This window comes from Diceros bicornis, chromosome 3 (genome assembly GCF_020826845.1).
Source record: "Diceros bicornis minor isolate mBicDic1 chromosome 3, mDicBic1.mat.cur, whole genome shotgun sequence".
NCBI classification, from domain to species: domain Eukaryota; kingdom Metazoa; phylum Chordata; class Mammalia; order Perissodactyla; family Rhinocerotidae; genus Diceros; species Diceros bicornis.
The window spans coordinates 83,623,849-83,647,285 of record NC_080742.1 but is presented as its reverse complement, the minus strand read 5'-3'; the positions used below and the strand labels follow the sequence as shown (position 1 = coordinate 83,647,285).

Genomic DNA, 23,437 nt, shown 5'->3' with positions numbered 1-23,437 from the left:
ATGTTGGAGTTAATTGTGTATGCCTGCACGTGGCGTGCACCCTGGGAGGGACGCCTTAGATGCTGGATACGTGGATCCTGACCAAGGATCTTACTGATTTGTTGGCAAAACAAGATTAAGTTAGAAACCAGTGTGGACTGTGGCTGGGAAATTTCTGAGAGGAATCGGGACTCAAACTGGGAATTGAAGACAAAGTGACTCGAGAGGTAGACATTGGGGGTAGGAGGGGGTGGCACAGAGGGGTGGCATTCTAGGTGGGAGGAAAGGCAATAGAGAGTGGGCAGGAGAGCAAATGTTTCTTTTGTTAATAGTGAGAGAAAGGGGAAATGGGAGATTCTGAATTTTCAAGGCTATTAAAATGCAGATTTCCAGGCCCCAGGGATGGTATCTCAGACTATACTCTCTACACTGCTCTAATTCCTTACAGTGCTGGGAGCAGTTTCCTTAACATGCTTTGCATCTGCATAGGGCTTTTGGGAGAAAAGATTTGTTTTGGTTTTGTTTTCAGTAAAAGATGACTTCTTGATCTCATTTTCACAATACAGTTAGTTTCCCCATTCCTAGCAAAAGAGCCAACCTCGGAATAAGGCTAGGAGGGTCCTGCTCTCCCCTCCCCCATCTGAGATTGTGACTTCTGTGGTACTTGTCCTGGGTGAGCCACTCCTTCACACAGCTCACAGGTGCTGATGGGTCACATCCATTACATCATTGCAACGGAAAGCTCTATCTGAAAAATGTCTGAAAAATGTCGACCTAAGCTCCTGTCAGGGCCACAGTGCAAGTCAATAAAAATAGCTTGAAAAGAATGCCTTTTGGGGATCATAGCAAATCACTCCCAGTGGAGAGCAGGAGGCAGCATGTAGGGGTAGGAGATTTAAAATTGCACGAGGTCTAATCAGGCTTAACATCTACTTGGCTTGATTCTCCCTTAAAACGGAGTGGAAGGATCTTCTCCCATCTTCCCTGAGGTGTTCCCCCCTCTCATCCCAGGGTTGGGGGGGCGGATATCTCCCAGCTCCTGACAAGGGCGCCTAAGGCAGGCGGGGTGAGGTGGAGGTCACAGCTCCCAGCAGCCAGACAGGCTGCTCTGGCGCCCTCTTCACCCCTAGAGGCAGGCAGGGAAGGCTGCATCTAGGGGGAGCCAGTAATGGGAGGGTCTGCCCGATATGGGAGAGGCAGAGGGCTGCCCCCATATGCAGTGACTGATGTCCGCACAGCCATCCAGATACTTCAGGGGGAGTGTGTTTAAGTAGAAGCCTGAGAGGAAACCCAAATTATCAGCATTGGCACTGGAAGAACTCGAGATTCCCCACAAGCGCAAAGGCTTTGGTATTAGTATTCTTAGACTATTAGAGAATTCGAGATCCTGGGAGGACCCTGGGATTTTTACCTCCATTCTTCTGGAACAATGTTTCCCAACAGGGTCTCTTTTTATGTATGTTGACCTAAATTCCCTGGTGTCCAGGTACCTTCATTTCTCTTTAATTTAAACAAGTAAAGAAAACCTATGTTATTAGGGTCAAAAGTTTCCCATTTTTCCCTAGGCAGTTCAAAACGTTCACTGTTTCACTTTGCTTCCTGTTAAAGATCTGTCGGTGTCTGGAAACTGGAGACTATAAAGATGTGGCCTCTGACTTAACCTAGCCCTCGGGTTGGGTGGGCCTCTGCAGATTCTGCACTGTCCTCTCTGCACTGATGGTGTAACCCCTGGTGATGAATGTTACAAGAGTTACCGGGATCCACGCAGTAAAGTGCCCCCCACGTACCCTCCTCTTGCCATTGCTCTGAGAAGCAAACAGAGGGAAAGTAGACACACTGTGAAGACCACGTTGTTGATGGAGGTTTGCTTTCTGACCTAAAAGATGTTTTAAAATCCCACACTGCCTGATTGGGTTCACTACCTCTGTGGGCAACTCTCCTCCTAGAACTTAGTGGGAGAGCTTTCTTCCACCTCCTTCCCCAATATTCCCGCTATGGAAGAGATTCTGTTCCCAGCTGCTGCCAGCTGTGGTGCTACTATGAGTGCCCCAGTGTAGATGGCTCAAATCGTGAAAGTATCAGAATCGCCTGGGACGGTATTGCCCACCGGATGCCTGGGCCCACCCCAGTAGATTCAGATCCAGTGTTTCGAGGTGGGGCCTGGGCATATATATTTTCAGCAGTCTCCCCAGGTGACTGACATACATCTAAATTGGCAGACCCCTGGCGAGGTCATGCATTGTCCTCGTGTAGCAGGACAGAGCTCAGGGGAGAGTGGACCCAGCGGAGACCTCCCATTCTAATTCACCCAAAACCTCAGCACTGAGCACCCACCGGGGATATGGAGGGGATGAAGACACAGCCTCTCTGTCCAAAGAGCTGGCAGGGCAGTGGGGAGCCAGCCTCCCTCTGAGTGGTGGGGGGAGCGCCTGATGGAGGGGTCCATGGCTCAGGTAAGAGACCCTGGTCCCTGTCTCTTAATACTATTACGTATCAGTCCCAGAATCACCTCTCCTAGGAAAGGGCTCCTGGTTTGTAAACTCAGATGTGACAAAGGACGACATAAGGATCATCTTCAGAGCCCACCAGGAGCAGGACAAGGCGAACCCACTTCCACTTCTGTGGTCATGTGACCTTTGCTTCCACAGGTAGAAGAGTGCGTTTTCTTCTTTTTGAGACATAATATGTATATACAGAAAAGTCCACAAATCTAAAAAATACACCTTGAAGAATTTTTTTCATAAATATACACCTGTGTAACCACTACCCAGATCAAAGAGGGGTGCATTCTTCACCTCAAAGAGTGGGACACATATCTGTTCAGCTTTTAACAGGCTGTAAAGAGTGAGATCTCAGGGAATGGCTCGTTCTCCTTGGCCACAGCAGTCAATTAGCAAGTGCCTGATGAGTCTCTGCAATGTTCTGGAAGCTTTCTGGTGTAAAGCAGCAGTGCCCCTCAACTGTAAGTCAAATATGAGCGGCTTGTGTTTTTAGGAATCAAGCTTAAATAACAGATCTTGTGTTATCTGTTATTTGTTGTGTATCTGTTATTGATTACATTCAGTAGTTTGGGACCTTTTACTTGGGAGTGGTAACTTCTTTCTGTCTGCTTCAACCTGCCTTCCTTTTCCTTTAATGTGTGTCTTTATTATTTAGGGCAAAAAAAGCATAATATCACCTTGCAGCCTGTAATGGAGACCTCTGGAGGAGGCAGCAACCCCAGTGGCAGAGCCGCGCCCCGACCCCTGGCGCAGCTGCAGAAGCTTCAGACACGGGTGGCCCGCAGCCGCCTGTCCCAGGCCCGCCACCGGGCCACCATGGCAGGGCTCTTCAGCAACCTCAGGAAAACCATTTACTCCCAGTCTGACGTCACAGCCTCAAAGGTATGGCGACCTGAGTGTGGGGAGAAGTTTCCACACATAGAGGAACTGAAGAGCGAGGTGGGGACTGGCCCGGAGTTCCCACCCTCCCCTCCCCCGACGGCTGTGGCCTGGGTGGGGTCAGCGATCAGCTACGGACACCTCATGGTGCCACGTCTGCTGCTGCACGAGGGGAAAGAGTGAGAGCCGGGCCTTACCTACCAGCTGCAGACAAGCTTGACGTGAGAAGGGAAATCCGGGCCTGAGAGGCCTGGTGAGCCAGCGACTCCTCCGCCTGTGCTTCTCATGGGCAGTGCTGAGCCTCCGGGAGCTGCTCCCAGACCCGGCATCTCCACCCCAAACACACACACACACCACACATGCGCGCACACACCCACACACACATGCATTTGTGCGCCTCTTGAGTTTTATGCACCAACCAGGTCTTTCCCCAGGCAATGGGGCTCTCCAGGTAAGCATTTATGTTTCCTTTTCTTAATTTCACTTTTCTCATTATATGGTTTTTTTGTAGCTAATTAGTGCCTCTGGCAGAGCACGGAGGAAGGTTTGGATGGTTTTGGGCGGTGGTGGAAGGAATGGAGTTGATGTTACTGGAGGAAGCACTGTAGGAGGTCTCCAGTAGTGGAGAGATCCCCAAGAGCCTCTAGTTCCTCCACCCTCTTTAAACAGAAGAGGGAACTGGAGTTGAGAAAAGACCTGTCAGCTGCTTGGTGGCAGGACCAGGAAGTGGCCCCGTTCCCAGCTCTGGACCTGGCATCTTTCCACTGTCCACCTCTCCAGACCAACTCGTCATCCTGTGACTGTTTCCAGCCAGTGGGTTTTGCTTCCTGGGCTGGTGCTTTCAGCAGAGCGAAACTAATGGAGAGGGACTGTTTCATGGGCATGAGCTTCCCGCTGCCGGAGCTGGCACAGGACTCTCGCTGAGGCATGCAGAAGGGCTCCTCAGCAGCGCAGCGCCAGGGCCTCTGTGGAAATTAGAGAAAGGCGCCGCTGAGCACCCTTGTGCAGGGATCCACATAGGGGCACGATTGTGGTTAGCTGAGAGAATCAACAGAGATCCCGCCGGCTCTTGTAGCAGGGCATGGAGGGTGGGAGACGTGGGGCGCTGTTCCTCCTCTCTCTGCTGAGCCAGGCTCAGGGGCTCAGGACTCGGGGTTTGAGTCGGGGAAGATCCCACGTCTGGGCCTCACAGGAAAGAGCCTGTCTAGCATAGCTCTGCTCCATGTCCCCTGCATGAGGAGGTATATGGTGCAGACTTCCAGGGGTGCATTAAAACCCAAAGTCCCTGTCATTGGTCAGTGAAGAAGCCTGCACAGACTGGCAGCATGACCACAGAAGGAACAGGCATTCAGGGCCTCCAAGTAAGAAATGGAAGTAAATCTAGAGGAAAACCACTGTTACTCCGTAAAATTTGTACCTCATGAGGTGGTAGTTGAGAGCCGGGCTGTTAACTGGCCTCAGTCCACGTGAGGGAAGTTACTTGCTAGGTCAGTGAACACATCTATTAAACAGGGACAATAGTCATGGCTTCCTCAGAGGCCTGTCGTGGGGTTTAACAAGATAATGGCATGAAAAGACGCAGCATTGTCATAAGTAGTTAGAAATGTTAGTCTCATTTGCCAATGGATTACCTCATTCATTCCTCACAGTTCTATTCATATCATCCTCATTTTACAGATGAGAACACTGAGCCTCTAGAAAGTTGAATTATTTGCCTTGAGTGCCACAGCAGTAGTCTGCTGAATGCAGCTTAGTTGTTTCCAGACACTTTGGTATTTCAGAAAGAAACATTTCTAGAACACAAATTAAACTCCATGCCTTCTGCGCCGCAGAACAAACTTCCTCCTTTTTTCACTGGCCACGGCAAGTACTGTGACTTTGCATCTGAGGGAGCGTGGCCTCAGACCGGGGAAGGAGCTCCTGTGTCCACAGAGCCATGTCTGCGGTGGAAGGCCGGCTTTTCAGCATTGTCTGTCTCTGTCCTCAGTGGCAGGTTTTGAATAAGGCGAAGAATCACATTCAGGAACTGGAACAAACCTTGGATAATCTGCTGAAGCTGAAAGGTAATAGAGCCTTACCCGCCACCCACCCCAACGCCCAGGGGAAGGCTGGTCGGTTTTTCTATGAAAACAGAACAGATTGGGTTAAACTGAGTGAACAAAAATATTTATTGAGGGCCTACTCTGTGCCAGATACTGCGCCTGGGCTGGGGGTGTGATGAGCTTCACGCCCCTGTCCTCAGGGAGCTTGCTGTCTGCCGGGACAGACAGAAGCTCAGGCTGTGTGAGCATGATGAGTTCCTTTTTGGGGTGCTGGTGAAGGGAACCTGATCTCACCTTGAGAGGCCAGAGAAGAAGTGGACCAGGGCTTGTCAGACTCACAAGCTAAGGGCAGAACCCGGCCCCCTTCCTTGTCACTCAGTTTGGGAGAGATGGCTGACTGGGATGGGGGTTTAATAGGCTGGTGGTTTAATAGTTGAACTCTGAAAGGGGTACTTTCGATGTCTTGATTGAGAAGGGCCAGTTCAAGAAGCTCTTCCCCCTGGTCTGGTGTTCTCCCCTCACATCTAGAAGGAGAGATGAAACCGGGCTCTTGACTCCCTAACACTGAACCTGGGCAGCTCAGGGACCACCCACGGTCCATCCAGGCCAGACAGGCAGGAGAGATTCCACAAGGGCCTGACTTTCTCCTCTGTGACCCTTGCCTTCAACTCCCCAGTAGAATCCTTCAGCCTGGAGGATGGGAATGCAAACAGCTTAGAGGAGGTCAAGGAAGAATATGCCAGCATGTACTTCAGAAACCACAGGTAAGACCCCCAAGCACCGGGAGAACCAGAGCCTGCTGTTCTTTCACTGTTCTTCTATGTCACCGCAGCTCAACTTTCCCGTCCAGAATGCGGAACAGAGGACGAGCTGCTGCTTACCTATTTAGAACAGACTTGTGCCAGAGAAAATTCTTTTCTATTTTGTTCTAATAACATGCATTGCATTTTTTTCTGATTACGACGGTAATCTATGTTTATTACAGAAAATGTCAAAAATACAGAAAAGCCAAAAAAGAAAATAAAAATACATATTGTCTCACCTCTCAAGGAAAATCAACGTTAATTTCAAAGAATATCCTGTTTTTTTAAATTTTGCACATTATTATATAGAGAAATGAGTTCATAATGTATTATAGCTTTAAAAAACTCAACTAACAGCTTTATGGAAGGATGCATATGAAAATAAGGAAACTCCAAATCTCTTCCTACTTTTCAAGCCTCATAGGAACCTAAGAAAAGCCAAACTGGACTTCAGAGAGGAAAGGAAGAAACAGCACACCTACATTCACAGATGCTGAAAGGGAACCTTGTTCATAACGTCACACTCAGAATTTGAAAGAGAGACTGACTTGAGAAGTGTCTTTCTTTACTTTTATGGGATCATTTTTGGTATTTAACTCTCATGCTCTCTGGGCTCTTTACGTGTACTGTGTAGATGCATCCCTTGCTGTGCTCTTCGGGGATGACATAACCCCCTGCACCACATCTTCATCCTGCAGAGCTGCCTCAAGAGCAGTCTGGGTTTTGGGGGCAGTGGCTGGGCCCTCGTCATCTCTGGTGGCCCCAGGGCGTGCGCAGTGCAGAGGCATCCAGGTAGGCCTCAGGTGAGACTCAAGAGTACGAGAAATTTTACCCACTCTGCAGATGGGAACGCAAGCTGCTTGCTATTCAGAACCTACCACGAGCCTGCCTAGACGAAGTGATATTTCCTTTTGTTTTTGGTGGGGTTGCTGATGACTTTTATTTTCTTCTCTGTGCTTTTTTGTGTTTTCAGATTTTTTAAAAATAATGAACGTGTATTCTATCGTAAGGGAGATAATCAGGAGAAATGATAAATTACTAAAATTAAGTAAAACTCACATTGTAGCCACTGTGAGAATACAGAAAACTATAAAGGACACGTCACCTATAATCGCACTCCATACAGACAACTTCAGTCACCATTTTGGTTGCAGAAGGGAGGAGGCAGTTGTGGTGTGTGTACCTGTTGAGTGTACGTGGCAGCGTGTTTGTGGCCACATCTTACAAGTCAGACTGGGCCCTGCCTCACAATCAGCCTGGGAGATGGTCTCAGAGAGGTGGGCGTCTGCATTGGCATTTCCCAAGCGATTAACTACTGATCCCACCCATTTCTGACACGAGCTGTCCTTTCCTTACTGGTTTAGGACACAGACTTTATCACATACTACAGTCTTATCAGTGCTTGTATCACTTGCCCACATGAGAATGGCTAAACTTCTTTTAACATCAGGATAATTAGGGAGAATTTTTCACTAGAAATATTATAAACCTGCAATAATTAAAACTGTGGTACCAGCATAGGAATACTTATATTTTATGATTATTATCTTTTAGTCACTTAAGTATTTAAATTATGAATGAGCTTAAGTGCCTTTGTTCAAGATTATTTGTATTTCTCTTCCTGGGATCTTTTTGTACCTGTTCTTTGCCCATTTTCCAGTTGGGTTGGTGATCTTTTTCTTAACGGTAGAAGATCTTTATGTATACTGAGAAATTAGATCTCTTTCTAGTATATGACTAGCAAACAATTTTCCCTTGGTCGTTTGTTTTATTCTTTTGCTTTTGATGTTTTTGGTTTTTGTTTTGGCCATGCGAAGAAGTCTAATCTACTGATCTGTTATGGCACCTGAGTTTGGGGAAATATTCAGAGCTTTCTCCTCTCTGAGATTTGAAAAAAAAGATTCCTCCTATGTTTCCTCTGTTGCACTTGCTTTGTAACTCAATATGACACGTTGGGGATTACTCCTATCAGTATGAAGAGACTCTGGGTACAAGTCCTGGTTTTCCAAATTGTGTCCTGTTGTTTCATTGTCTTAAAACTGTCTTTTGAGGAGCAGAATTTTAAAATTTTGATAAAGTCCAGCGTATCCATTTTTTCTTTTCTAGATTGAGCTTTTGGTTTAAACCTAAGTATTTAACCTAAGTATTTCATGATTTTTGGTGCTTTTATAAATGGTACTCTTTAAACTTTCAATTTCCAATTGTTCATTGCTAATATATAGAAATACTATTGGTTTTTGTATATTGACCTTGTATTCTGCAACCTTGTAAAATACTACTTTCTCAGTTCTAGTTATTATTTGTAGGTTCTTTGGGATTTTCTACATAGATAATCACATTGTCTGCAAATAAAGACAGTTTTACTTCTTCATTTCCAATATGTATACCTTTTATTTCTTTAGTTCTCCTTATTGGACTGTCTAGAATCTCCAGTACGATTTTGAATAGAATGGTAAGAGTGGACATCCCTGTCTTGTTTCTTTCTTTTTTTTTTTGTGAGGAGGATTGGCCCTGAGCTAACATCTGCCAATCCTCCTCTTTTTGCTGAGGAAGACTGGCCCTGGGCTAACATCCATGCCCATCTTCCTCCACTTTATATGGGACGCCGCCACAGCGTGGCTTGACAAGCGGTGCTTCTGTGTGCGCCGGGGATCCGAACCGGCGGAGCCCGGGCCGCCACAGCGGAGTGCACACACTTAAACCACTTGCACCACTGTGCCCGCCCCCGCTGTCTTGTTTCTGATCTTAGCAGAGAAACATTCAGTCTTTTACCGTTAAGTATGATGTTAGCTGTAGGTTTTTTGAAAACGGTCTGTAGCAGGTTGAGAAAGTTCTCTTCTATTCCTAGTTTGCTGAGAGTTTTATCATGAATGGATATTGAATTTTGCCAAGGGCTTTTTCTGCATCTATTGAGATGATCGTGTGGTTTTTCTTCTTTGGTCTGTTGATGTGGTGAGTTACATTGATTGATGTTCAAAGTTTGAAGCAGCCATCTTGCATTCCCAGGATAAACCCTACTTGGTCATGATGCGTTGACCTTTATGTATGTGTATATTGTTGCTAAAATCGTGTTTAGAATTTCGGTGTTGATTTCATGAGGGACATTAGTCTATAATCGTCTCGTTTCTCTTTCCTCCCCAGTTTGTTCTCAAATAAGTTTCGTCAGAAGGGCTCCGTCCCTGGTACCCAATTGAGGCAGTTGGGTAGCATTCTGAGGAGGAAGAAGAGGAGGAGGAAGAGGATGAAGACCAAGAAGAAGAGGAAGAGGAGGAAGAGGAGGAGGAAGACGAGGAGGAAGAGGAGAAAACAGTGGAGCTCTTACACTCCCCAGTCACCTTGTTGCCAGCCCTCACGGAATTTGAACGGTGTGAAAGTCTGGGAGAGATGGCTCCGTGCACAGCTGAAGTGCCTCTGGGGAAGGGGACAGAGGTGCCAGCTCGGGCATGCTGCAGCCTCAGTGCTCTCTCAGACCAGGCCCTGAGTCACGGAATCTCCAGAATTTCCGTATAGCTGGGGCGCGGGAATGGGGTTGGCAGAGGGGCTAGAGAAATAGTCTTGAAGCTACACTGGCACAGCACATACACTGTGCTTACTCAGACTGGGTGTTTATGTGGGGTGGCTTTGTGGGGGCTGTTGATTGGGATTATGAGGGCTAGCATCCCCACCCCCTCCCCCCACCCCATGCCCCACAAGTCTGCTTTCAGCAGCATTACTGATCTTACAGTAAGAAAGACAGCAAATGGCTGGCTCAGACTCCCACTGCTACTGCTCCTCCACAGACTTGAGACCCTTGACAGCCATGTTGGCTTCCAGAGGCGTTGGCCCAGTAGAAGGAGGCTCACTCCACAGCTGAGCCTGACTTTCAGGCCTCAAATTAAAGCGGGCATCGTATCATGTCTGCACATTCATGGGCTTGGAATTTTAAGCCGTTTTCCCACGGGTGAGAGCTGAGCCAGCCACGCCTTTCAACTCTCTTCTATGGGGGAGATCTTCATGGGGGGGCTCACGGAGGACTTGGGGAAGGACCCCAGAGCACAAGTCTATATCATTCGTGGCTCCCAAGATGGCTTCTGTGCTCTAAGCTTTGGGGTCACGCAGAGACTAGTAAGGCTAAGCCCTTGGTCCGGCACAGAGCTGCGGCAAGGCCTGTGTGCTGTGGGCCACCCCATGAGCGGAATCCCGAGGAGACGGCTTGGGGAGGGACTTTCGGCCACTAGCTTCAGGTCTGGGAGATGGTGCATTTCTGTTCCAGGTATCTCAACTTTTACAAGCAGACAATGGACCTTCTGATCAGGAATGGGATTGTCTCCTCGCAGGAGGTGACGCTCCCCGTCGTCTCTGCTGCCATCTCCCACCTGTGGCAGAACCTCTCTGAGGAGAGGAAGGCCAGTCTCCTGCAGGCCTGGGCACAGAACCACAGAGGCCCCCCGGGCTTCGCAGGGGCCTGTCAGGAGCCAGCCTGTGCTGAGGGCAGCGTGAAGGACAGTGGAGTCGACAGCCAAGGGGCCAGCTGCTCGCTGGTCTCCACCCCGGAGGAGGTGAGCAGACCCTGTGGGAGTTGGGTAGAGGGGTGCACAGGAACAATTTGGAGACACCAGGGACCTGCTCTGGTCACTGAGCAAGTTTGAGGTGCTGTTTGGATTCTGGCTCATGCGGTAGGTTTTTGCTTTTCCCGACATGATCTCCAGGACCACAGAACAGCATTTCTTTTTCTCTCGTTAGTTTCCTGGCCTTTCCATGGGGATTTTGACGAGAAGGCTTAGAAGGTTGTATCTGTTGGGATTCTTCTGGCTACAAGTTACTTGCTCATTAAACCATGGAGAAATGTATACTCACAGCCAGGGAGGTCCCGGGGCAGGAAGGGCTTCCGTGACCTTGGTGATGTCACCACGGACTCCGCTCTTCCCTTCTCCCTGCTCTGCCTCATCTTAAGGCTGGTTTCTCACCTTTTCCCCCTCTCTGCTGTCCCCACTCCCTGTGACTGTGGGATGGCAGCTGGTAGCAGCCAAGCTGTCATTCTTCCTTTTCTACACCAGGTAAGAGAGAGAAAGATTCCCTGTGGCTCTTTCTTAAGGGTCAAGGAAGAACTTTTCCAGAAATTTCCACCGTCCCTCTCCTGCACTCTTAGTGGCCAGAATTGGCCAGATTGCCAGATTACTGAACCAATGACTGGCATAATCTAGATAGGATTACATTTGGACCAATCAGGCCCAATCCCTGGGAGGAGGTTAGTTCCCACCCCAAAGAGCACTGCTGTCACTCCGTGAAGAGAGGGGAACGCACGTCAAGGAGGCTACCTCAGGGCCACTGTAAATGTGCTCTCAGAGTTCAAGTTGTAAGAATGGCCACGGTCAGCAAAGCAGAGCATCGGGTGGCGTTAGCAGTCACTCAGTGCTGAGGTCAACGTGGGCCCCTCAGCTGCTCTTCCAGAATTAGGACAGCCTCAGAAGCCTGCTGCCACCGCAGGGGCTGCTTCTGCCCTCTCTTCTCCAGCCCAGGGCCAGGCAGTTCTTGGCTCTCTGCGCCTGTCCTGTGCTTTGCAGGACATCTAGCATCCATGGCCTCCAGCAGGTACAGCCCTGGAACGCCCCCATCCTCCGGGAAGTTTCCCAGCCATCAGGGCCCAGGCGTGGAGACAAGGGGATGTTTGTCACTAGTCCAGTCCTTCCAGTTTACAGACGAGGCCTGGCGAATAGGGAGACTTGTCCAGAATGTCCAGTTCCTGCCTCAGGGATCATATCTGCTTCATCACAGATTTTTTCAAAGCTCTTTGACCTTTGGTTACCTGTTTATGGTCAACCCTCCATGATCTCCCCTGATGCTTCTCAGGTGGAGTTTAGTACAAAGGCAGGTGCCTGGTTAATACCACAGACCCACTGAATCAGTGTCCCTGAGGGAGGTTGCTCAGAATCTGCATTTTAACAAGCATGCCAGGTGACCGATGCACGTGGGCCGTATTGGAGGGAACTCCCGGTGCAGATCCGCAACAGTCAATCAGCTACCGCCCATGCCCCCAACCCCAATCGTCACTCCACCGGACTTCTCATCTGTTTGTCCACTGATGTTGGGTCCACCATGAGAGGACATGAGTTCTCTTCTATAACGGTCAAAGCGGGGCCAGACGACCAGCAGATGAAGACCTCATTCCCGAGGCATGCACCAGCCAGCCTAGACACCTTTGTAGCCCCAAAGTGCCTGGCCCTGGCGTCTCACAGCAAAGAAGGCAAAAGGAAAATATATGCCAAATGCGTGAACAATTCAGTCAAACTGTAAACTGACTGTGTGTGTGTGCATGTTTGCAAGCATGCACCCTTCCTTAAGGAAGAGCACACCCAAAGAGAAAACCCCAGAATCTAATGTCCCCAAATCATGGAAGCAGCTTATCTGTTCTTTTCCAGGAAGGGCTATGGGCTCCTGTTCTTCTGGTGTTTGGGAAGCTGGCAGCAGAGTCCCTTAGCCGTGCCCAAAGCGGGGCTCTGCCGGCACTGCCAGCCCCAGGCTTAGGCCAACCCAGGGCTGGTGAAATGTTGGCGGAACAGAGAACAGTTACGCCCAGGGCAAGGCTGGAGCCCAGGGAACTCCTGCTGTGGCTTCCAAATTAGTGCAGTGAAACCTCTGTAGCTCCTGGTGCACCTGGAGAGGTGGGGCTGCGGAAGAATTGAGTTCGGGGCCAGCCCCTGGACTCAGGGTCAGGTGTGCCAGGAGGTGTCTGGACGTTGCCCCTTCAGTGCTGAGAGGCGTGGCCTGTAAGTGTGCTGGGTGCTCCAGACGGACCGAGCAGCCTGGCCATGCCCTGGGGCTGGCTTGTAGAAGGGGTTTTCATAGGTGAGGACAGTGTGTGGTCACAGCTCTGGTGGACTGATGGGTTGAGGGCAGGAATTTAGCTCCTGGGTCCCTGCCTCAAGCCCACCGGTGAGGAACATGGAGCCAATGGGCTTCTGGGCTGGTGGACACAAGAGCTCAGGCCTTTCAGTGACACCTTTCCAGATCCTCTTTGAGGTGACCAACGGGATAGCATAAGAAGGACACCAGAAAATGTCCAGAAAACAAAGAGAGGGCCAATTCACATGGCCAGAATCCCAAGAGATTCAGTTCAGGGGAAGCAAATTGTAAGAAGACATGAAGGGGAGACATGAGGCCTACAGGGAAAGAGCATAGTGTCCCAGGTAAGGGGAAGGGACAGACCCTGAGGAACCTCTCAGAACCTGCCGGAACCTGCAAACTCAGGGCCAGAGAACTCCCTCTCTTCTGAGTGGCTGCCTATGTAAATGGGGTGCCTGACAAAACAAACCATGCCTAGTTAAAATGAATGTCCCGTGCAAAATTACTTGTTCTTTATCTAAAATTCAAATTTAACCAATCATCGTATTTTTTATTTTCTAAATCTTGCAATCTTAAATGTATATCACATTCTATGGAATATGTCATATTCTTCAACAAATTAAAGAAAAGCAGGACTGAAAATCATCTAAATAGCAAGATTCCAAAATCGAGAATCTATGATATAATGTGCCTGGAGAAATGACTGGAGGGAATAGATCAATACGTCAACAACGGGCATCTCCGGGTGGAATTGTTTCTCAGTGATTTTTATTTTCTTTATCTGTTTCTATTTCCCAAAATTTCCACAAGGAACATGTGTTTCTTTTATAAAGCAGATAATATTCAATAATAGCTAACATATTTGAGCCATTATTAAGTGCCAGGTGCTTCACATACATCTTATTTAATTCTTGCGACATTGCTGTTGTGATTCCTCTTCATAGAGGAGGATTAGAGAAATTGAATCACTTGCCCGAGGTCACACAGCTTAGCGAGTGGCAGGGCTGGGAGTCGGCTCACCTGCAGCCTAACTCCAGAGCCCCCTGACCTCTATATTCTGCTGCCCTGGCACAAAACTGCTAGATGGTGGGTCCTGGGCTCAAACAGTCTCTGCTCCTCGGGCGGTGTGGACGAGACTGTGCCAGTGTAAACTGAGGCTTGGCTGTGGCTGTTGCATCTTGCACATGAGCTCCCACCTTCTTTAGAAAGAGGACACCGCTGTCCCCAGGGCTTTCTTGTCCCTCTCAGCCACCTCCGGGGTTGGCAGTTTGTTTTGGGCAGGCAAGAGCTTAATGTGTACCCCCTGGGAAGGTCACCAAGCAGAGACCCTGGGTGTGGGCCCCAGCTTTAACATGCTCGCCTTTTGGGGGTGAGGAGTAAGAGAGAGCCTTTGTGCTCATCTCCCCCGAGCAGCCCAGAGCAAGAGTCAAACCGGAGAGTTATGTCTGACACACGAAGTTCTGTGTTTTCTTTCAGATCCTTTTTGAAGATGCTTTCAACGTGGCAAGTTTCCTGGACAAAAGTGAGGCTCCAAGTATATCTAGCCCCAGGTGAGGAAGGGGGTGTGAGACAGTGTGTGTGTAAATGTGTATACGAGTGAGTGTATGAGTGTGTGAGTGTATGTGTGTGTCTGGGCATGTGTGTGTACTCCTGCTGGATGTTTAGGAGCCTCTCCTGCAGCCCCCTGGACGGGTGCATAATTAAGTGGAAGTTCTTGGAGATCCACTCTTTTCTGTGATTCGAGGGGCCCTGCAGGTCCCAGGATTGAGCCATCGCCTTGGGGGTGAGATTGTCTGGGGCTTCATCAGAGTAGAAAATTCTTCCATCCTGGCCTGGGGCTGAGACACGACAGGCTATCAGCTCCAAATTGTGTGTGTTGCACTGTTTTCCCAGGGCGAGGTGGCTGAGGGCAGGTTACAGCCGTCGGTCCAGTCTGAGAGGTGGGCAGGGGCTCTGGGGCACGGAGAACCCGGGCCAACGGGAAAACAGGCCTGTGCCCTGAGCTTAGGGGAGTCTCTGAGCTGCGCAAGGGGGACCAGCTGCTTTTCACGGTGCTGATGGGATGGATGTGGAAGGAGGGGAGGGGCCATGGCTGACCCCGTGAAGTGAGAAGACACAGAACAGGATCTGGGGAGACTATAAAACAAGCAGCTTGACTAAGTCTGTAGGCCAGGGGCGTTTTCTCAGAAAGAGCTAGTTTAGGACTGAAATTCCTTCGTGCTTTGACAAGCTGTGGTCTTATGGCCTGAAGGACCAGGCCCTCCAGAGACCTGTGCTGGTGTCATGGCTAAAAAGAAGCCTGAACATTTAGTTGTTGTGCTTTGCGAGAGAGGGAAACATTCATGTCCCTGTGATCACCAAGAATATCTCCATTCACCCCTGAGGCCGTGCGGCCACAGCTGTGCCTGGGAACCTGTCCTCCTGTGGGCAGATCAGACATCAGCATGTGTTCCTCCACTCCTCCTGCTCCACCTCGGCCTGGACAGACTTGTCCAAAACCTCCAAAGCGATTTTTTGTGTGACTCAGCTCTTCTCAGCTGTGTGTGGAGACTGATTTTGCTGAAACTGGCTGGAGGCACGCATTCCTCTTTCTGAGTGGTGCTCGGGCTGCTGGGACAACTTTGTTGAGAAGTTGCCAAAGTGTACTTGCCAAGCAATATTTGGAACCCCTTACCCTGCTGGTGGAACAAAGAAACAACCCACTAAAATTCTTTTTCTACTTCCCTAGAAAAGGCAGGGGCTGCTGTCAGAGGGTTCCTCAGCTGACTGTGGGACCTCCCAGGAGGAAGTGAGGTCGAAATGCTGGCTGTCTGGGCACGACTCCCAGCTTCTCTCCTATGGCCCCGGTTCTTGGGCTCCTCCCCTTGTCCCAGGAAGGCAGTGGGAAAGGAATCTGCAAGACAGGCCTCCTCTCTGAGTCAGGCTTGTGAGCCTGTTAGACCTGCTGAGTGGAGGCACGTCAAGGGGCTGAACTCAGACGGGCCGTGTGCTCCCTGAGCTGCCTCAGCAGCCACAGGTGGGACAGTGCTGTACCAGGCTGACTCGGAGGCGCAGAGGAAATCCTGCCGCCTTGTTCCAGAGGCGGCAGCTCAGACACTAAATTAGGACACAAGAGCCCGTCCCCCTAAAGTCTCGCTTTCCCAGCAGGTTCCAGATGTGACACTGGAATGGAGGCAATGCAAACCTTCCAAGAAGGGCTCCGGGCTATCCAAGGATTCAACTGAGTGTTGAAAAGTGCTTGGTTTACACTGTCATCCAGATACATTAGGGGGCACAAGCAGAGGTAAGATTTGAGGATTCTAAATACTTGCTGTTTCTTCTTTCTTTCTGTTGTCAGTTCAGCGTTTGCCAACTTTGACCCAGAAAACCCAGAGGAGAAGTTTCAGCTCTATATGCAGATCATCGATTATTTTAAAGGCCTTTGCTGTGTTAACCCTCAGGTCAAACAGGTAGGACAGAGCAGAGTGCAATGAGACTCCACTCCCCTCCATTAGGATGGCGAAAAGGGCTCTTGAGGGAGCCCTGGCTGGACCTCACCCAGATGACATTACAAGGAGCCACTGGCAGGGGCGTTCTTTCCTTCTCTCTGGCCTGCTCCATGGATGGTCGACTTCAGCCTAATGCATCCTGTGGGATGGAAGATGTCAGGGAAACTGAGGGAAGAGACAGAGGGATGCTCTTGAGGGCTGACCTGAGACTGAGAGCCCCTTGAAGCAGAACCCAGACCCCAGGGGCCTGGCTCTTTGCAGGCGTTCCTAAATGTTGTGTGAGTCCTTGACACCTTTCCAAGAGGCTGCACTGTTTCCTCATCTTCTGAGACCCTGGGGTGATGTTTTCTTTCAGCTTTTGAAGGATATTCATTTCTGCTTCCAAAAAGCTGACTCTGCAGCTTATGGTGACATAAGATGTGGGGTTCTTGGTTAGAAGGTTCATTCCTGGAAGCTTTCATGGGGGGAGGGGGTTATGCCTGAGCCGGCAAGGGGACAGTTTCTTTCAGATTCATAGCCATAGATTTTCTAATTTAGCAAAAATACAACTGTTTATTTCAAAAGGGAAGTGATAAAAATGAAAGTGTCTAAAAATCGTTAAGACAGCTTTTCAATAGGCTGAGGAAAATGGGGCCTTCTTCCCACTAATCTTCATGGTCTTCTGCTGAGACTACATGAATCTCATTTGGAGCTGAGAGCCCCTCCCTGCACTGTGCTCTCCTCCTCCCACCAATCCTTGGCTGCCCCTCCCTCACCGCTGTGTCCCTCTGTCTCTGTGACACAGTGAAGTCAGTCCACTGTACCAAGGCCTAGAGAACGGATTAACGGGACAATCTTAGCTTTCCTGCTTCCTTTCTCCACACACGGCAGAAAACGAAGAACAAGCAGGCACTGGGTGATCCATATAGAGCAGAGGTGCCCAAAGCTGAATCACGCGGGAGCTTATTGGAAACGCAGATTCCCGATGCCCCAGCACCCAAGATTCCCCTTCAGCCTTGCGAGATGGGACTCCAGGAACCTGCATTTTGAGCAAGCTGTCCAAGAGGTTCTGGTGCAGGAGGCCTCTGGCTTTGATAGACGCTGATGTAAAGAGGGAAATTTCCTTCTCTTCCCCATTCACCTGACTCTGTCAGCTTCATGGGAGGTGGTGGATGAAACTAATGAGCACTGTATTGGTTTCCTGGGACTGCTGTAGCAAATAACCACAAACGTGGCAGCTTAAAACAACAAAAATTTATTCTCTCATAGTGTTGGAGGCCAGAAGGCCAAATTAAGGTTTTGGCAGGGCCATGCCATCTCTGAAAGATCTAGGGAAAAATCCTTCCTGCCTTTTCCTCGCTTCAGGCGGCTCCCATCAATCCTTGGTATTCCTTGACTTGTAGCTGTGTCCCTCCAGTCACTGCCTCTGCCTTCACATGCCTTCTTCTGTGTGTGTCTCTGTCCCTCTCATCTTCTTATAAGGATGCTAGTGATTTGGATTGAGGGACCCCCTAAATCCAGGATGGTTTCATCTTGACATTCTTAACTGCTTACATCTGCAAAGACTCTATTTCCAAATGAGGTTCCAGCTGGACATGAATTTGGGGGCAGCACTATTCAACACACTTTAACACCCAGTTCCAGCAAACACTTCTCACAGCCTCTTGATTTCCCAAATCTGTAGCTTACACATGCCTCAGACACCATTTTCAGGGGCTTAAGGAAGTGGAATGTTCTAAACGACATTCAAGCACTTTGTGTGACAGAGATTTGAGTGGGTGGTTCTCTCCCAGGATACTTGGCCTTCTGGCACCCCCTATGCTCTGACTCCCTCTTTTCTCAACCTTTACTGTTGTTTTTACCCTGAACAAGGGGCCCTGGTGATTTTCCCTGAAACCACCTAGTCCCCCTTCTTGGAGACTCTGACTCCACATGCACCCCACCTCCATCAGTAGAGGACAGTAAGGGAGGACTGTTCTCCAGAGCTGGGAAGGTTTCATTTGCAGGGTCATCCCCCAATCTGACCGTCACCCTTGGGACCAGGTCCCACATTCAAGAGATGGTTGACTGGGGTGAGGGATGCTTCCCAGGGAATAAGGGGATCAACTCCTGACCAGCGGGGCTAACAAATTACAGGGGTCATTTTCTACTGGTGGGGACAGACAGGAAGAGCAAAAACCCGGGAACATACTTTGAGGGGAAGAGGGAATGCAGAGTCGGAGAGGTTGTCTGGGTCATCATAAAGCGAATGAGAAACGCTTACTAAAGTAACATAGTGCTGCTTCCTAAAAAAATTATCTCCTAATAGCTAACCCGGGCACATGGTTTAAAATTCGAAAGTTACCAAGAGATATACAAAGAACTGGCAACCAGAATCCCTTGGTTACTACCCCATACCCTTCCCCAAAGGCAACTACCATTCCCAGTTTCTTGTATAGTGATCCAAAGATATGCTCAAATAAGCATATATTCTTTCAAACACAAATGTTAGGCTGCTATGCACGTGGCTTTGTACCTTGCTCTTTGTAATAGCATATCCCACAGACAGAGAGAAATCTCATTCCTTTTTTTGAACCAGCTGCACAATATTCCATTGGTGGGTGCACCATGGTGTAATTCACCATCTTCTATTAATGGACATTTGGATAAAGCTTTAAGATTTTCCCTGTCTCTCCCATGCAATCCTGGAAATCCCTGGATGGGAAAGAAGCCAGTTCTGCTGTATCCAGGAAAAGCCTTTCTGGAGATCCTAGAGTATGGAGTTGAGTGAAATGGAAATGGGACCTTCCCCCATGTGGCTGTCACCTCCTGGCCAGAAACTGGAGAAGAAGATACAGCTGAAGAGATGTGGAGTAGCGACTGAGGGAGCAGGGCACGCCTGAGATGGTGGGGCCTTCTCACCTGCCTGGGGCCTGGAGTCCTTAAATAAAATTTAATCCGCTTCCACCTTGTGTTTTGCAGGAACCAGATCTTCCCATTGACGATGAGATGATAATGTTGAGGTGCACGGAGACCTTTGACGATGAAGATTTGTGATGCAGAAGGGCTGGGAGGGGGAAAGAATGAATAAGGGTGGGCAGCTTCCAAGTTTGAATGCTGGCAGCCAAGGTTGCACCTGCCTCAGCCTTCTGGGAAGTTTTAGAGTGCACTGTCCCAAAAGCATTTTGATGGTTTTAGTTTCTGATTATTATAAAGTATTTAAAAGTATCAGGGGCCTGTGTTGGTCTTTCAGGATTGTTTGGTATAAGAGGCTGGCCTGCTGCAGGGCACGCTCCTGCTCTCTCTGTGCTCCTATTCAGGGGTGCTGGGTGCAGCTGAGGCCCAGGCCACCAGCCTTGCAAGAAGAGGACAGGCAGGATCTGTCTCTGGAGTTGCCATAACACTGGGTTCTTGCAGCACACCCTGGGTTCAGGGCATTGTTCTAATGGATTCTAGAGAGTTCTGGAGGCCACCCACTCATCCTGCATGTTCTGAGAGCCCAGGAGTGGTACAGAACTCAGCCCTGTATTACAGGACATCAGGGTAGAACCAGCTACGTCTGCTTCTTCTGGTGATAAAGACTTGTACTGGAGTCCAAGCCAGATCCAACAGTGTTCTGAACACTTTCCAGTGAGGTTCCTGGGCAAAGAGTGTTTAATGTCCCTGGGCATGCACACTGGATGTGATAGTTAATTCTATGTATCACCTTGGCTAGGCCATGGTACCCAGATATTTAGTCAAACATTATTCTAGAGCTTTCTATGAAGGTATTTTTGGATGAGATTAACATTTAGATCAGTAGTCTTAGAGTAAAGCAGATTACGCTCCAATATCTGGCTGGGCCTCATCCAATCAGTCAAAGGACTGATATACCAAACGACTGACCTCCCTGGAGGAAGAGGGAAATCTGCCAGTGACTGCCTTCAGACTTGAACTGCAACTTTTCCCAACCTGCCAGCCCATCCTGCAGATTTTGGATTTGTTAGCCTCTATGATCACATGAGCTTATTCCTTAAAATAAGTCTCTCTCTCTCTCTCTATATATATATGTATGTGTGCATGTACATCAATCAATCTATCTATCTATCTATCTATCTATCTATCTATCTATCTATCTATCTATATATGTATAGACGTGTGTGTTTGTGTACATCCTACATCCTATTGGCTCTGTTTCTCTAGAGAACTCTAATCCACTGAATGGACAGACAGAATGGGTTAACCTGGCTCTTTACAGTGTACACAACATAACAACAGTGGCTCCCTTCCACTGAAGGCCTCCCAAATGCTTTGATTGTTTCATCTCCCTATGAGAACTTGACATGCAGGTTAAGTCTTAGGATCTAATCCCAGTCTGTCTGATGCCACAGCCCCAGCTCTCACTGCCTCACTGTACCATCCTATGACACACGAGCCAAGCGACCCCCAAGGTCTCCCCCTGGGGATATGCAGGGGTCTGAGCTTTGCCAGCACTTCACTGTCCAAATCGAGGGGCAGCCAGGGGCTTTCCAGGCAGCTGGGCAGGCAGGGCCTTCATGGTTGGGGGTTGCCTGAACTTGTGTTGGGAAGAAAGGAAAGAGGAGTGCTCATGGCACTGGTGCTGAGGCCAGACATCCCCAGTAACTAAGCAAGCCAGGAACAAGCCAGCATGTGGGAAAGAAGAAATGTGTTGTTACAGAGGTGCCTGCACATAGTAGCCCTTTAAGGAACATGTACTGGCTCTAACTAGCCCTTCCCTTGTTGTACCAGCCCCTACCCTAATCCTATTTAGTCTAAGACTGACTTCATTCCCAGAGCAGTATGTGCCAGTGGGCCCCTGGTCAGAGTGGACCTCAGCAAATGCTGTGTCCTTTCTCCCCACAGTGAGGTGCTAGGAGTGTTGGTCCCACCTTCACTCCTCAGCCTCAACAGCCCTCTACTTCCCTCTCCCTCTCCTGCAGGGTGCCTTGGATATTGGCACAGCCTGGGATAGATTTGTTGCATAAAACTACCCTCAGATGGTACTACCACTTATTCTCCTTTCCTCCCCACCAAGGACCCTTCCTCTATCTTGCTTGATGAAATCTTCATGTATCAGCCAGTACTGTATCTGTCAGAGAAAAATATCAAAAGGATAGATATAGGTGTAGGTATAGAGATTTATTTTAAGGAATTGGTTCACACAATTGTGGAGACTGCAAATCTGAAATTTGTAGGGCAGATCAGCAGGCTGGAAACTCAGACAGGAGTTGATGCTACAGTTTTGAAGCCTGTTAAAATAATTAAACAAGGAGGCCATTAGGTTGAGGTGGCTCTGATACCTTAGAAGCCTACATAAGCAAACCAAAACTAAGCCAGAGTCAAGTACTCAAATCCAAGAAAGTGACATTTCAGAACAACCCCTCACAGAATGATGTCAGTATCCATGGGCAGAGTGAGTTGTTCCTTTTGTCTGTCCCCTCTGAGTTACAACTAAATGGACATTCATTAACCAACAGAAGATTCCCTACACAACACAACTGGATTCCTGAGAGATCCACACAGGTATACATCTGAAGATGGGTGGACTGTATCCCTGGAAAGCAGTGGAACTAGGTGAGTGGACCCCTCCTCCACCCTGGCAGCAGTGATCCAGGTTGTGGATCCTCACACAGTGGCTGGCATGACTGTGACTGGAGGTGGGGACAGCCTGGCCCACACATGAACATTTTTGGAGGGGTAGCCCAGCCCACAGGAGCGTGACCCTGCCCATGCAAATGCTCCCTACTGAGTGATGGTTCAGACCCTGCAAAGGTGTCTCACATGTTGAGTGCAGTAGGTCAGCCAGACCTGCCCACTGAGCACAGCAGCCCTGCCCACGTGAACTGCAGCCAGTCCATGAGAACGCAGAGCAGCCCGACTGGCACAACTACCAGTGGACAGTGCAGAATCAGAAAATGCAGCTCCTGCCCTGCCCAGCAGTGGTGGGTGGAAACTGTACCGAATATTACCACAAATGGGCTGGCAGAGGATCAATTCATCAAACACCATGAAGAACTACAGTAACACTGCAAAACAGAAGGAAAATGACAAGTCTCCAGAAACCAAACCTGAAGTCACAGAAGATTACAATTTAAATGACAGAGGATTCAAAATAGTTATCGTAAACTCAATGAGTTACAAGAAAACACAGAAAGATAGTTTAATGAGCTCAGGAATAAAATTAATGAACAGGAAGAATACTTCAGCAAAGAGATTGAAGGCCTTAAAAAAAAACTATCCAGAAATTATGGATATGAAGAGCACAATTAATGAGATAAAAAATAATGTAGAAACCATAATAAATAGAGTAGACCTTATGGAGGACAGAATTAGTGACTTAGAAGATAGAAATATAGAAATGCTTCAGGTAGAGGAGGAGAGAGAACTAAGATTTTAAAAAAATGAATTTTCTTACAGAAATATCCAACCCAATTAGGAAAAGTAACATAAGGATTATAGGTATCTCAGAGGGAGAAGAGGGGGAGAAAGGAGCAGAGGGCTTGTTCAAAGAAATAATAGCTGAGAACTTCCCAAACCTGGGGAAGGAACTGGATTTACATGTACATGAAGCCAGTAGAACTCCTAATTACGTCAATGCAAAAATATCTTCTCCCAGGCATTTCATACGAAAAATGTCAAAATCAATGACAAAGAAACAAGACTAAGGGAAGCAAGGCAGAAGAAAATACCGTACAAAGGAGCCCCTATAAGGCTTTCAGTGGATTTCTCGGCAGGAACCTTAGAGGCTGGGAGAAAATGGAATGATATATTCAAAATACTGAAAGACAAAAACTTTCATCCAAGAATACTCTATCAGGCAAAATTATACTTCAGATATGACAGAGAAATAAAAGCTTTCCCAGATAAACAAAAGCTGAGGGAGTTCATTGCCACTAGACCTGACTTACAAGAAATGATGAAGGGAGCCCTCCTACTTCAAACAAAAAGGCAAAGGTTTACAAAGC

At 48.6% G+C, this 23,437-nt stretch overlaps 1 protein-coding gene across 1 annotated transcript; it reads left to right on the top strand.

Moving 5' to 3' along the window:
- The first annotated feature begins 3,170 nt into the window (after positions 1-3,170).
- LOC131400092 (stimulated by retinoic acid gene 8 protein-like) lies at positions 3,171-19,529 on the top strand. The gene is given in 9 exon segments (XM_058534819.1): positions 3,171-3,362; positions 5,347-5,422; positions 6,081-6,165; positions 9,346-9,377; positions 9,380-9,569; positions 10,457-10,742; positions 14,503-14,576; positions 16,364-16,475; positions 19,455-19,529. Coding segments are annotated over 9 exon segments (1,122 nt in total).
- Positions 19,530-23,437: the final 3,908 nt, after the last annotated feature.